General features: G+C 44.4%; 1 protein-coding gene across 1 annotated transcript in view; it reads right to left on the bottom strand.

Annotated features, from left to right (window-relative positions):
- The window catches only part of xdh (xanthine dehydrogenase), a 155,412-nt gene that overhangs the window by 103,885 nt on the left and 39,031 nt on the right, over positions 1-12,496 (bottom strand). Inside the window, exons 4-5 of the mRNA XM_038799021.1 lie at positions 9,306-9,402; positions 6,552-6,660 (exon numbers count right to left, since the gene is read on the bottom strand). Coding sequence (XP_038654949.1) covers positions 6,552-6,660; positions 9,306-9,402 — 206 coding nt within the window. The remainder of the gene's footprint in view (positions 1-6,551; positions 6,661-9,305; positions 9,403-12,496) is intronic.

The raw sequence follows: 12,496 nt of genomic DNA, 5'->3' as shown, positions 1-12,496 counted from the left end.
CCCTCGCAGGGCTCGGAGAATCGCGCCAAGATGGTCTGGTGTGAGAGGGGGAGGGGGCTGCTTGCATTGAGGAAATACATGCGTGGAATATTTTTAAAATGAAGAAAGGGGGGTTTAAAATGAAGGAGAAAAGATCAAAAACTAAAGTTGCCGAACCCAAGGTTGTGTCCTTGAGGTCTGTGAAGTGCCTAATCGGAAGGTGGGATCTTGCTCCTCCAGCTTCACTGGAGCATTGGAGCAGGCCAAGGGCGAACACGTGGGCATGAGAGCCAGAGTGCTGAGTTAAATTGGCAAGAAACAGAAAGGTTGGAGATCGTGCTTGCGGACTGAACGAAGGCGTTCCGCAATGTGGCCACCCAGTCTGCGCTTAGTCTCCCCAATGTAGAGGAGACAGGCTGCACTGGGAGCACCAAATACATCGACCAGATTGAAGGAAATACAAGTGAAATGCTGCTCAACCTGAAAGGAGTGTTTGGTGCCTTAAATGGTGAGAAAGGAGGATGTAAAGGGGCAGATGTTGCATCTTCTGTGATAGCAAGGGAATTTTGCTGAATTTAAGTTATTAAAGGTGCCTGATTATCAATATCCCTCATGGTTTTGAACACCTCTATCAAAATATTTCTCTGCTCGAAGGAGAACAACTTCAGCTTCACCAGTCTCTCCACATAACTGAGTTCCCTCATCCTAGTAATAATCACACAAGTAAATTACCTCTGCAACAAGGCAGCGCAAAGCCACAGAGCCAGTGCATCCATCAGTGCAAGAGGACTTGAGTACAGGATGCCTTACTGCAGCTGTACAGCACCTTGGGGAGACCTCACGGGGAGTACTGTGTGCAGTTTTGCTCTCCTTATCTAAGGAAGGATATACTTGCTGTGGAACGAGTGTAGAGAAGGTTCACCAGACTGATTCCTGAGGATTGTCATACGAGGAGAGAATGGGTTGACTGGGCCAGTTTTCACTGGTGTTTGGAAGGATGAGATGGGGCCTAATTGAAACATAAAATTCTGAGTTGGCTGTCCAGACTGGGTGCAGGGTGTTGTTTGTTAAGTAATGGGTTGAGAAACATTCCAATTAGTTATCTCATTTATGTTAAGTATCCAATAATTGGCAGCACGGTGGCCTAGTGGTTAGCACAGTTGCCTCACGGTGCTGAGGTCCCAGGTTCGATCCCGGCTCTGGGTCACTGTCCGTGTAGAGTTTGCACATTCTCCCCGTGTCTGCGTGGGTTTCGCCCCAAAACCCAAAAAATGTGCAGAGTAGGTGGATTGGCCATGCTAAATTGCCCCTTAATTGGAAAAAATAATTGGGTAATCTAAATTTATTTTTTTAAAAAATAGAAGAAAGTATCCAATAATTGACACTGATTATGTAAAGAGACTTCAGGTGGCCTTTGTGTCAGGCGATGTGATGATAGAGTTTGTGCAGAGTCTGTTAAAGTGAAATAAAGGTGTTTGTGGAAAAGGAATAGAACCTTTGACTCTTTATACAACAGCAGCTAAAAGTCTAACAAATGGTAGCAGAGGATGGTTGCTGTGCAAATGTGAAGTGTTGAAAGATACAACTTTTCCAGACCAAACCAAGGAGTGAGTGAGAAGGAAAAAGACATGGCTGAACCGAGGACAAAGATGGTCGGATATGATTATCCCCCCTTATTTTCTGAAAGGGGATCGTACGCCCAATGGAGAAGTGCAGTTGTTATGTGGACTAAGGTAACTGCCTTGGGAAAGAGAAAACAAGGTATGGCATTGGCTATTTCTCTACTTCATGAGAGTAAAATCCTAAGCAAAGTGTTTTCTGAGCTGGAATTGGAAGAGTTAGACTCAGAAGAAGGTCTGGAGACTCTATTGCGTTATATGGATATGATTTATAAAAAGGATGACTTGTTAAGTGCGTATGAAGCATGGTGGGATTTTGATAGGTTCTGGAAAATAGAGGATTTCTCCATTGAAGACTATATAATGGAATTTGGCAGACTATAAAAGAGGCTGCAGAAACACAACCTGGAATTTCCAGTCTGTGTTGGCCATTAAATTACTTGACTGTGCTAGAGTGAGCAACATGGATAGGCTCCTGGTTTTGACAGGAGTTCAGTTTGCGGATAAGGATACCTTATTCCATTGTTCTCCAAAGTCAGGGGCGCGACCTGCAGGTGGGTCGCGGGCGGGTGCTGGGAGGGTCGCGGAGCCGTTGTCCGCGGCGCTCCCGAACACGCAAATCCCCGCGCAGCAGCCGGCTTTTCACAACACCGGCTGCAAGCGGCCGTGAACATGTTAAAAAAAAATTTGTCCGCATTGTGCATGCGCGCCGATCATTGTGCACGCATGCGCAATGAGGCTGACTTTTTTTCAACGGTTGCAGGTTTTTGTTTTACAAGTTCTGTAGTGGTTTTTATTCATTTATTCATTTATTTTATTCAGATAATTTTTATTTTTTTCATTTATTTTATTCATTTAATTTTATTTTACAAGTTCAGGGGTGGGGGGGGGGAGTTATTTGATAAAATTTTACAGGAAAAAATTCAGAACTTTGAACAGATAGAGACTCCATGCTTTCCGACACCGGAAGGCTTCACCTTCATCCAACAGGTTCCATTGGAGGAGCGTGTACGAGGGCCAAAGGGACCCAAAACTATTTCTTCTATTTTTGTCAGCAGCAAACAAGGTAAGAGAAAATGGTGGGTTGCGCAGGTCGGCTGGAGTGGGTCCCGATGGTTGGCCGGTTGGTAAAAGTGGGTAGCCGGAAAAAAAGTTTGAAGAACACTGCCTTATTTGATCAGATGACAGAAACTTTAAAAAAGTTTCTGGGGAAACATTCGATTCCGATGGTTCTGATGACCCAAATAGGTCAGTCTGCAATAAAGCAGAATATGGAAGATACACTTTTAACAGGATGGCAAAATCGTACGGCTACAAACAGGTTCCAAGACTACAGAAGCCAGTTAGAACCTACAATCAGGAGATGAACCCCAGAAATGCACGGGGTATGGTAAATCGATGTTTCCGATGTGACTCTCAATACCATTATGCTTTCAACTGTCCAACACGTTATAATAGAGTGTTTGAAGTGACACATGACACGGAAGAGTCAGAAGAGGAAAAAGATAGTGACCAGAAAGAAGGCATTGTCCTATTAACAAGCAGTTTTACGCCGGTAATGAGGGTGTTGGTTGCAGAATCCTTCAATTGTGCTGTATTGGACAGTGACTGCACATCTACTGGGTGTGGAATTGACTGGTTAAAATGTTACTTGGTCTCTGAATGCTGAAAATCGTAACAAGATTAAGGAATTTGAAAGTTCAACAAGTTTCCGGTTTAGGGATGATAATACTCTGAAGTCGCTGAAAAGAGTGGTGATCCCTTACAATATTACCAGAGTGAATCATTTCGTTAGCACGGATGTTGTATCAAGTGAGATACCTTTGCTTCTGAGCAGACCGTCGATGAAGAAAGCACACATGAAGCTGGATATGGAACAGGATAAGGCAACAGTTTTTGGAAAGACAGTGGGCTTACAATTTACACAGTCGGGACACTATTGTATTCCAGTGTAGGATATTTCAAGTGCAGTTGTTAAGGATGTGTTAATGGCAGCTAATAATGGGACTTTAGCTGATAAGAAGCTTGTTGTATTAAAACTGCATCGGCAATTTGCGCATCCGTCTCCTCGGAGGCTGAAACATTTATTAAAAGATGCAGTGGTAAGGGATGAAGACTATATATACTAAGCTGACAGAACAGGTTAGTGATCGCTGTGAAGTTTGTAGGAAGTACAGAAGGACACCAACACAACCGATAGTAACCCTACTTTTGGCTATGGATTTTAACGACATTGTGACCATGGACCTTAAGATCTGGGATTAATCCAACAATATATTTAGTTTGCATTTTGTAGATTTATTCAATTAACGATTGTACGAAGTAAAGAAAAGAGAGTAATCCTGGATCAAATCGTGGAAAACTGGATAGGGACTGGAATGGGCCCACCGGCAAAATTCCTTATGGACAATGGGGAATAATTTGCTGATGATGAGTTTCAGGATATGTGTGAAAATGTGAATATCACAGTTAAAGATACGGCTGCAGAATGCCCATTTAGTAATGCTGTGTGTGAAAGAAATCATGCGGTAATAGATGACATGCTCCAGAAAATTTGGCAGATAGATCAAACTTCAAGCTAAATTCAGCTTTAGCATGGGCGGTACATGCAAAGAATTCATTGCAGATGGTTGGGGGGTAGTCCCTATCAATTAGTGCTTGGTAGAAATCCTAAAATTCCATCCATTACGGATGACCAGCCTCCAGCTTGGGAAGGGACTGCAATTAGCTCTGCCTTTGCTGAGCATTTAAATGCATTAAATGCATTCTGGAAGCAGAAGTCTCTGAAAGAATTCGCAGAGCATTAGGCATAATGTACGGCCATCAAATACCGTTTTTCAGCTAGGAGGCATAGTGTACCATAAGAGATGTAATACATAGTGTAACACAATTTTAATGAATGGAAAGGCCCAGGGAAGATCATAGGCATAGATGGAAAAACAATTATTTTTCAAAATGGCAATCAAACTTTGAGGGTACATTCATCAAGGTTAATGGGTACAGATTACAAATTTTCAAATTTAGACAGAGCAGACAGACATGAAGAGGAACCAGGGTCATCTGGTACGCAGGTGCTACAGAACTATGAGGACCAGTTAACTGATGTAGACAGGGTTTCTGTAGAGGAACGCAACACTTCTGATGAATTAGAACAGGGCATTTTTCTGAAAGGCCAACTGCCAAAAGTTGGTAAAAAAGTGACATACTTGCCTGAAGGGTCTCGTCAATGGAAAGATGCAAATGTTATTAGTAAAGCAGGGAAGGCCACTGGAAAGTATAAACATCGGTTGAATGTACAACATTCAGGGGAGGGAGTCAAGACAATGGATTGGGTATACAAAGTTAATAATGGAGGGCACAGAAACGCAGTGCCAGTTCAGATACTACATTGGATAGCGAACAGGTCCGCAGGAAAATGTTGAGAACTATTGAAAGGACATCCCGCAGCAGAAGGGAAGTATCAAACAGTAGCAGTACAGAATGAGATACCAGGCGGGAGAGGGGATGTAGTTTATCAAGGTCTCGGAACATGAGTAAGACTACAAATACTAATAGGAGAAGAAGCCCACATGCACGTGAGATTTTGGTGGCTTCCAATAAATTAGATGAAAAAGTTATCAAAGATGCCAAACAGCAAGAACTGCATAGACTAGAGTGGATGTGAATTTTAATGTCTTAGAGTTGAGTACAAAAATGAATGATCCCAATGTAAAAGACATAATAAGAGCAAACAAAGCATTGGTCAAACTAAAAATGCAGGAGTGTGTTTTGAGGTTCCCGGTTTTAGGTGACCTTAGGAACTAGAAACTCATAGTTTATAGTGATGCGTCCCATGCAAATTTGTGATGGGGTTTCAAGCGCAGGAGGTTTTAGAATTTTCCTTTTGGGGAACAATGGTAAATGTTGCCCTCTTGTGTGGGAAATAAAGAAAATAAGGAGAGTGGTCAAAAGCACTTTGGCTGCTGAGACATTAAGCCTTGTCGAGGCGGTGGATATGGCCTTTTATATATCTCAGATATTGACAGAAATTTTGGGATTAGGGAATTTGGGAAATATACCTATTGAATGTCACATAGATAATAAATCCCTATGGGAAAATGTGCACTCTACAAAAAGTGTCAATGAAAAAAGGTTAAGGATAGACATCGCAAGTTTGAAGCAGATGTTGGACAGAAGAGAAATAGCAAAAATTAAATGGGTCAACAGTAGCTACCAATTGTCAGACTATTTTACAAAAAGAGGGGCTAGTTCACAGAAACATTTGGATATTGTTAATGAAGGGTGCCTGTTTCTGTGACGTTTTTTTCTGTTCCAAAAAAACGAGAGAAAAAAAGAAGGGGTGAAATTACATGTGTTTCTGAGTTTCTTGTAATTTTGTTTTCACCTAATTATTTTTTTCTCTCCAAGGAATGGGAGACTTTTAAGTAATGGGTTAAGAGACATTCCAATTAGTTGTCGCATTTATGTTAAGTATCCAATAATTGACACTGATATGTAAAGAGGTGGCCTTTGAGTCAGGTGATGTGATGATAGAGTTTTGTGCAGAGCCTGTTAAAGTGAAATAAAGGTGTTTGTGAAAAGGAGCAGTACCGTTGACTCTTTATACAACAGCATATATAGCATTGTTTCCTCTGGCTGGAAGGTGGCTCACCAGTCTCAGGATCTGTGGTAGGCCATTTAGGACAGAGAGGAGGAGAAATCTCTTCATTCAGAGGGTGATGAACCTGTGGATTTCTCTACCACAGAATACTGTGGAGGTCAAGTCACTGAATATACTTACGAAGAAAATAGATTTCTGGACTCTTAAGGTGTTGAGGGGTGTGGAGAGAGCATTGGAGTTTGGCAATTGAGGCCAAGAATCAGCCATGATCATGTTGAATGGTGGAGCAGGCCTGAAGGGCCGAATGGCCTACCTCCGCTCGGATTTTCTATTTCTTCTCATAGAAGGCTTACCTGGACAGGGTGGAGCTGAGTGGTGGTGCTGCCAATTCCTTCCACGGTGGTCACGGCGGTGCGGTGCAGGGAGCAGAGAGGCGCCAGGCAGGCATTCACAGTAATGTGTCTGGTGGTGACACGGTTAAGAAGATTTGCTCACTGTATGGTGAGGACCAATGGAATGAAGAACAGCACATGCCCGTATACCATGCAGCAATGCCCATTTACAATGGGTATGGTGTGGGGGAGGGGGTGCCAGTTTAGCCCAGTTGGCCTGTGGTCATCTGGGACTATGGCAACTTAACTTACTTACGGTGTGGGGGAGGGGCAGGTTAACTGGAAAAAAATGACAAGGTTAAAATTATTAAGCGTGGCACGCTTTGGAAAATTTTGTATTTTGGAATCTTTAGAATTTTTTACCTCAGAGGATTGTGGATGCTCCATCATTGAATATGGTGGCACAGTGATTTATTAGCACTGCAGCCTCACAGCACCGGGGATGGCACGGTGGCACAGTGATTAGCACTGCAGCCTCACAACACCAGGGATGGCACGGTGGCACAGTGATTTATTAGCACTGCTGCCTCACAGCACCAGGGACCCGGACAGCATGGTGGCACAGTGATTAGCACTGCTGCCTCACAGCTCCAGGGACCCGGGTTCAATTCTGGCCTTGTCCAACTGTATGGAGTTTGCATTTTCTCCCCCTGTCTCCGTGGGTTTCCTCTGGGTGCTCCAGTTTCCTCCCACAGTCCAAAGATGTGCAGGTTAGGTGGATTGGCCATGAACATTTTCCCCTTAGTGTCCAAAGTTGTGCGGGTTGGATGAGGTTGCGGGGATAGGGCAGGGGGAGTGGGCCTGGTTGGGGTGCACTTCCAGAGGGTCAGTGCAGACTCGATGGGTCGAATGGCCTCCTTCTGAACTGTAGGGATTCTATGGCTTTGAGGTTGATGCAGATTGTTGGGCCTTTTGTTGGGTGCGAATGTGGAGTTGAAATCCAAGATCGTGGAATCATAGAATCACAGAATTTACAGTGCAGAAGGAGGCCATTCGGCCCATCGAGTCTGCACCGGCCCTTGGAAAGAGCACCCTACTTAAGCCCACATCACCCTATCTCCGTAACCCAGTAACCCCACCCAACCTTTTTGGACACTAAGGGCAATTTAGTATGGCCTAACACGCACATCTTTGGACTGTGGGAGGAAATCGGAGCACCCGGAGGAAACCCACGCAGACTCAGGGAGAACGTGCAGACTCCGCACAGACAGTGACCCAAGCCGGGAATCAAACCTGGGACCCTGGAGCTGTGAAGCAACTGTGCTAACCACTGTGCGACTGGGCCACCCTGGTCAGCCATGATCATATTGATTTCTGGAACAGTCTCGATGGGCAGCATGTCTACTCCGTTTCCTTTTCTTATATTCTAGTGTTCTTGATTTTGATTCCCAAAGTTTCCATGCTTCATGTCTGGTTCAGTTGATTGCTATGAACAGTCAACAACATTATTAGTGAGTGCAGGGCCGACAGATTAGATGGGCCTTCTTATCATCCCACCTCCGAATACACCCAGTGAGAAACGCTATTAACATTGGATAAATGTCTGCTAATAGAGGCCACTATGTTGCAACTCTCTGTCGCTGGCCTGCACAGGGGCTGTTTAGCACACTGGGCTAAATCGCTGGCTTCGAAAGCAGACCAAGGCAGGCCAGCAGCACGGTTCGATTCCCGTAACAGCCTCCCCGAACAGGCGCTGGAATGTGGCGACTAGGGGCTTTTCACAGTAACTTCATTGAAGCCTACTCGTGACAATAAGCGATTTTCATTTCATTTCATCACTCACCTATGCCTGGATCATTCCTCAATTTGAGGCCTTAGGTGAGTGTCATACCAGCAGTAGCCACCTCCTTCCCAGTGGCACTAATGAGTACAGAAGAGCTGCCCGCCCCTGATTTGCTGGCAGCTCTCAGCCAGTGGGAAGTCTGCCCCTTTGGGGTCCTTGAACCCAGGAAAGGCCCCCTGCTAACCTCTAAAGTGCCTGAGTGGCACAAGATGAGGCAGGCATTCTCAAATTGAGATGACGGAGGGCTCTCTCGCTGGCTCTCCGCTGGATTTCACTTGGGAGTGTGGGATGACAGAATTAACATGACTGAAAATAATTGGTCAAAGTGACCCTGCCAGTAATCAGGCACGAAACAACTTTGCAAAGTTCATGATATGAGGCAAATTTACTCGACAAAAAATGAACAAGCAATTAGCTTTTCAGTAAGTCCTTGAGTTGGCAAGATAATAAAAATAGTCTCCAAAACTAGGAATTAATCTATTTTTTCGGGATGAGTTTGATATTCATCGTTTTCACTTTTATCATCTGGGCGCATGGATTAGATCAGCCGCCCATTGACCACACTGCGTTGAAGAAGTGACGGGGTCAATCCACTTCACCAGAGGACCACTCAGGTGGTGACAGTCAGAAAAACCCTTCTGTGTTTCATCTCTTCCAGAAAGGTTAATATTGGCTCTGCTTGGCAACCTTGAAAATGGCTCCCAGACTGTGGAGGAAGACAACGGGAACAGTTGATACAACTGAGGAGCAGGATACCCATATTTAGGCCGGCTTCAGGAATTAGCATTGCCAATGGTTAGAGGGAGAGGATTGTTCAATGGGCAGAGTGAATTGCTGATGGGGTGTTTACTGTCTTTCTATTCCCTTCGCATATGCTAGAAATGAGAGTTGAGTGTTTTCAGTGCTCCATATAATTGTTAGCGAAAGGATACATGATCTTCTTCTGAAATGGGTTATACTTGGAGACCATCACAGTGCAGGAGCCACATCCTCCTTCTCCACAGCCTAGCTTGCTCCCAGTCAGACACACTGATGCAGTTAGTTGTGTTAAGGAAAGTATTAGTCAGCTGTTACATAATTGTTGCACACCAATCTAAACCTAATCTAGATGATTGTACACAATGTCGTTACTCAGGATGTAGAGTGAGTAATACAGGACCACCAACATGCATAAGCACTACAGCATTCCAGGGACGAGGCCTGTCACCACGTTCCCAGAGTAACAAAGAATGGAGAAGAAGTGGGACTTTGCCAGTAATGCCCACATCATATGGATACATTATTGCTAAAACAAAAAGGGAGTTTGGCAAGAGTTTACAATGATGTATTTAAAGTGAAAACACTTGGGCCAGTGCTGGATTTGCAGTGAAACCAGTTGAGACACTGATGTGTTTACAGTGAAACCAGTTGTGCCACTGGTGGATTTCCAGTGAAACCAGTTGAGCCAGTGATGGGCTTACACGGAAACCAATTGGGCCAGTGATGGATTTACAGTGAAACCAGTTGGGCCAGTGATAGATTTACAGTGTAACCAGTTGGGCCAGTGAGGAATTTACAGTGAAACCAGTTGAGCCAGTGATAGATTAACAGAGAAACCAGTTGGGCCAGTGATAGATTTACAGTGTAACCAGTTGGGCCAGAGATGGATTAACAGAGAAACCAGTTGGGCCAGTGATAGATTTACAGTGTAACCAGTTGGGCCAGTGAGGAATTTGCAGTGAAACCAGTTGAGCCAGTGATGGATTTACAGTGAAACCAGTTGGGCCAGTGATGGATTTACAGTGTAACCAGTTGGGCCAGTGAGGAATTTGCAGTGAAACCAGTTGGGCCAGTGAGGAATTTGCAGTGAAACCAGTTGGGCCAGTGATGGATTTACAGTGTAACCAGTTGGGCCAGTGATGGATTTACAGTGAAACCAGTTGGGCCAGTGATGGATTTACAGTGTAACCAGTTGAGCCAGTGATGGATTTACAGTGAAACCAGTTGGGCCAGTGATGGATTTACAGTGAAACCAGTTGGGCCAGTGATGGATTTACAGTGTAACCAGTTGAGCCAGTGATGGATTTACAGTGAAACCAGTTGGGCCAGTGAGGAATTTGCAGTGAAACCAGTTGAGCCAGTGATGGATTTACAGTGAAACAAGTTGGGCCAGTGATGGATTTACAGTGAAACCAGATGGGCCAGTGAGGGATTTACAGTGAAACCAGATAGGCCAGTGATGGATTTACAGTGAAACAAGTTGGGCCAGTGATGGATTTACAGTGAAACCAGATGGGCCAGTGACAGATTTACAGTGAAACCAGTTGGGCCAGTGATGGATTTACAGTGAAACCAGTTGAGCCAGTGATGGGCTTACAGTGAGACCAGTTTGGCCAATGATGGATTTACAGTGAAACCAGTTGAGCCAGTGATGGATTTACAGTGAAACCAGTTGAGCCAGTGATGGGCTTACAGTGAGACCAGTTTGGCCAATGATGGATTTACAGTGAAACCAGTTGGGCCAGTGATAGGCTTACAGTGAAACCAGTTGGGCCAGTGATGGATTTACAGTGAAACCAGTTGGGCCAGTGAAGGATTTATAATGAAACCAGTTGGGCCAGTGAGGAATTTACAGTGAAATCAGTTTACCAGTGATGGATTTGCAGTGAAACTGGTTGGACCAGTGATGGGCTTACAGTGAAACCAGTTGAGCCAGTGATGGATTTACAGTGAAACCAGTTGGGCCAGTGAAGGATTTACAGTGAAACCAGTTGAGCCAGTGAAGGATTTACAGTGAAACCAGTTGGGCTAGTGATAGGTTTACAGTGAAACCAGTTGAGCCAGTGGTGGATTTAATGTGAAACCAGTTGGGCCAGTGATGTATTTACATTGAAACCAGTTGAGCCAGTGGTGGATTTACAGTGAAACCAGTTGAGCCAGTGGTGGATTTACAGTGAAACCAGTTGGGCCAGTGATGGGCTTACAGTGAAACCAGTTGGGCCAGTGATGGATTGACAGTGAAAACAGTTCGGTCAGTGATGGATTTATAGTGTAACCAGCTGGGCCAATGAAAGATTTACAGTGAAACCTGTTTACCAGTGATGGATTTGCAGTGAAACCGGTTGGACCAGTGATGGGCTTACAGTGAAACCAGTTGAGCCAGTGAAGGATTTACAGTGAGATAAGTTGTGCCAGTGATGGATTTGCAGTGAAACCAGTGCAGTCAGTGATGGATTTATAGTGAAGACACTTGCGCCAGTGATGGGCTTACAGTGACACCGGTTGAGCCAGTGAAGGATTTACAGTGAAACAAGTTGTGCCAGTGATGGATTTACACTGAAACCAGTTCAGTCAGTGATGGATTTATAGTGAAGACAATTGCGCCATTGATGGGCTTACTGTGACACCAGTTGAGCCAGTGAAGGATTTACAGTGAGATAAGTTGTGCCAGTGATAGATTTACAGTGAAACCAGTTCAGTCAGTGATGGATTTATAGTGAAGACAGTTGTGCCAGTGATAGATTTACAGTGAAACCAGTTCAGTCAGTGATGGATTTATAGTGAAGACAGTTGCGCCAGTGATGGGCTTACAGTGACACCGGTTGAGCCAGTGAAGGATTTACTGTGAAACAAGTTGTGCCAGTGATGGATTTACACTGAAACCAGTTCAGTCAGTGATGGATTTATAGTGAAGACAATTGCGCCATTGATGGGCTTACTGTGACACCAGTTGAGCCAGTGAAGGATTTACAGTGAGATAATTTGTGCCAGTGATAGATTTACAGTGAAACCAGTTCAGTCAGTGATGGATTTATAGTGAAGACAGTTGTGCCAGTGATAGATTTACAGTGAAACCAGTTCAGTCAGTGATGGATTTATAGTGAAGACAGTTGCGCCAGTGATGGGCTTACTGTGACACCAGTTGAGCCAGTGAAGGATTTACAGTGAAACAAATTGTGCCAGTGATGGATTTACACTGAAACAAGTTGAGTCAGTGATGGATTTATAGTGAAACCAGTTGGGCCAGTGATGGGCTTACAGTGAAACCAGTTAGGCCAGTGATGGATTTACAGTGAAACCAGTCATCCCATGATGGATTTACAGTGATACCAGTTGTGCCAGTGATGGGCTTACTGTGACACCA

This window comes from Scyliorhinus canicula, chromosome 6, assembly GCF_902713615.1.
Source record: "Scyliorhinus canicula chromosome 6, sScyCan1.1, whole genome shotgun sequence".
NCBI classification, from domain to species: Eukaryota; Metazoa; Chordata; class Chondrichthyes; order Carcharhiniformes; family Scyliorhinidae; genus Scyliorhinus; species Scyliorhinus canicula.
Note: the sequence above shows the minus strand (reverse complement) of the source record. Positions and strands in the feature narration are given on the sequence as shown.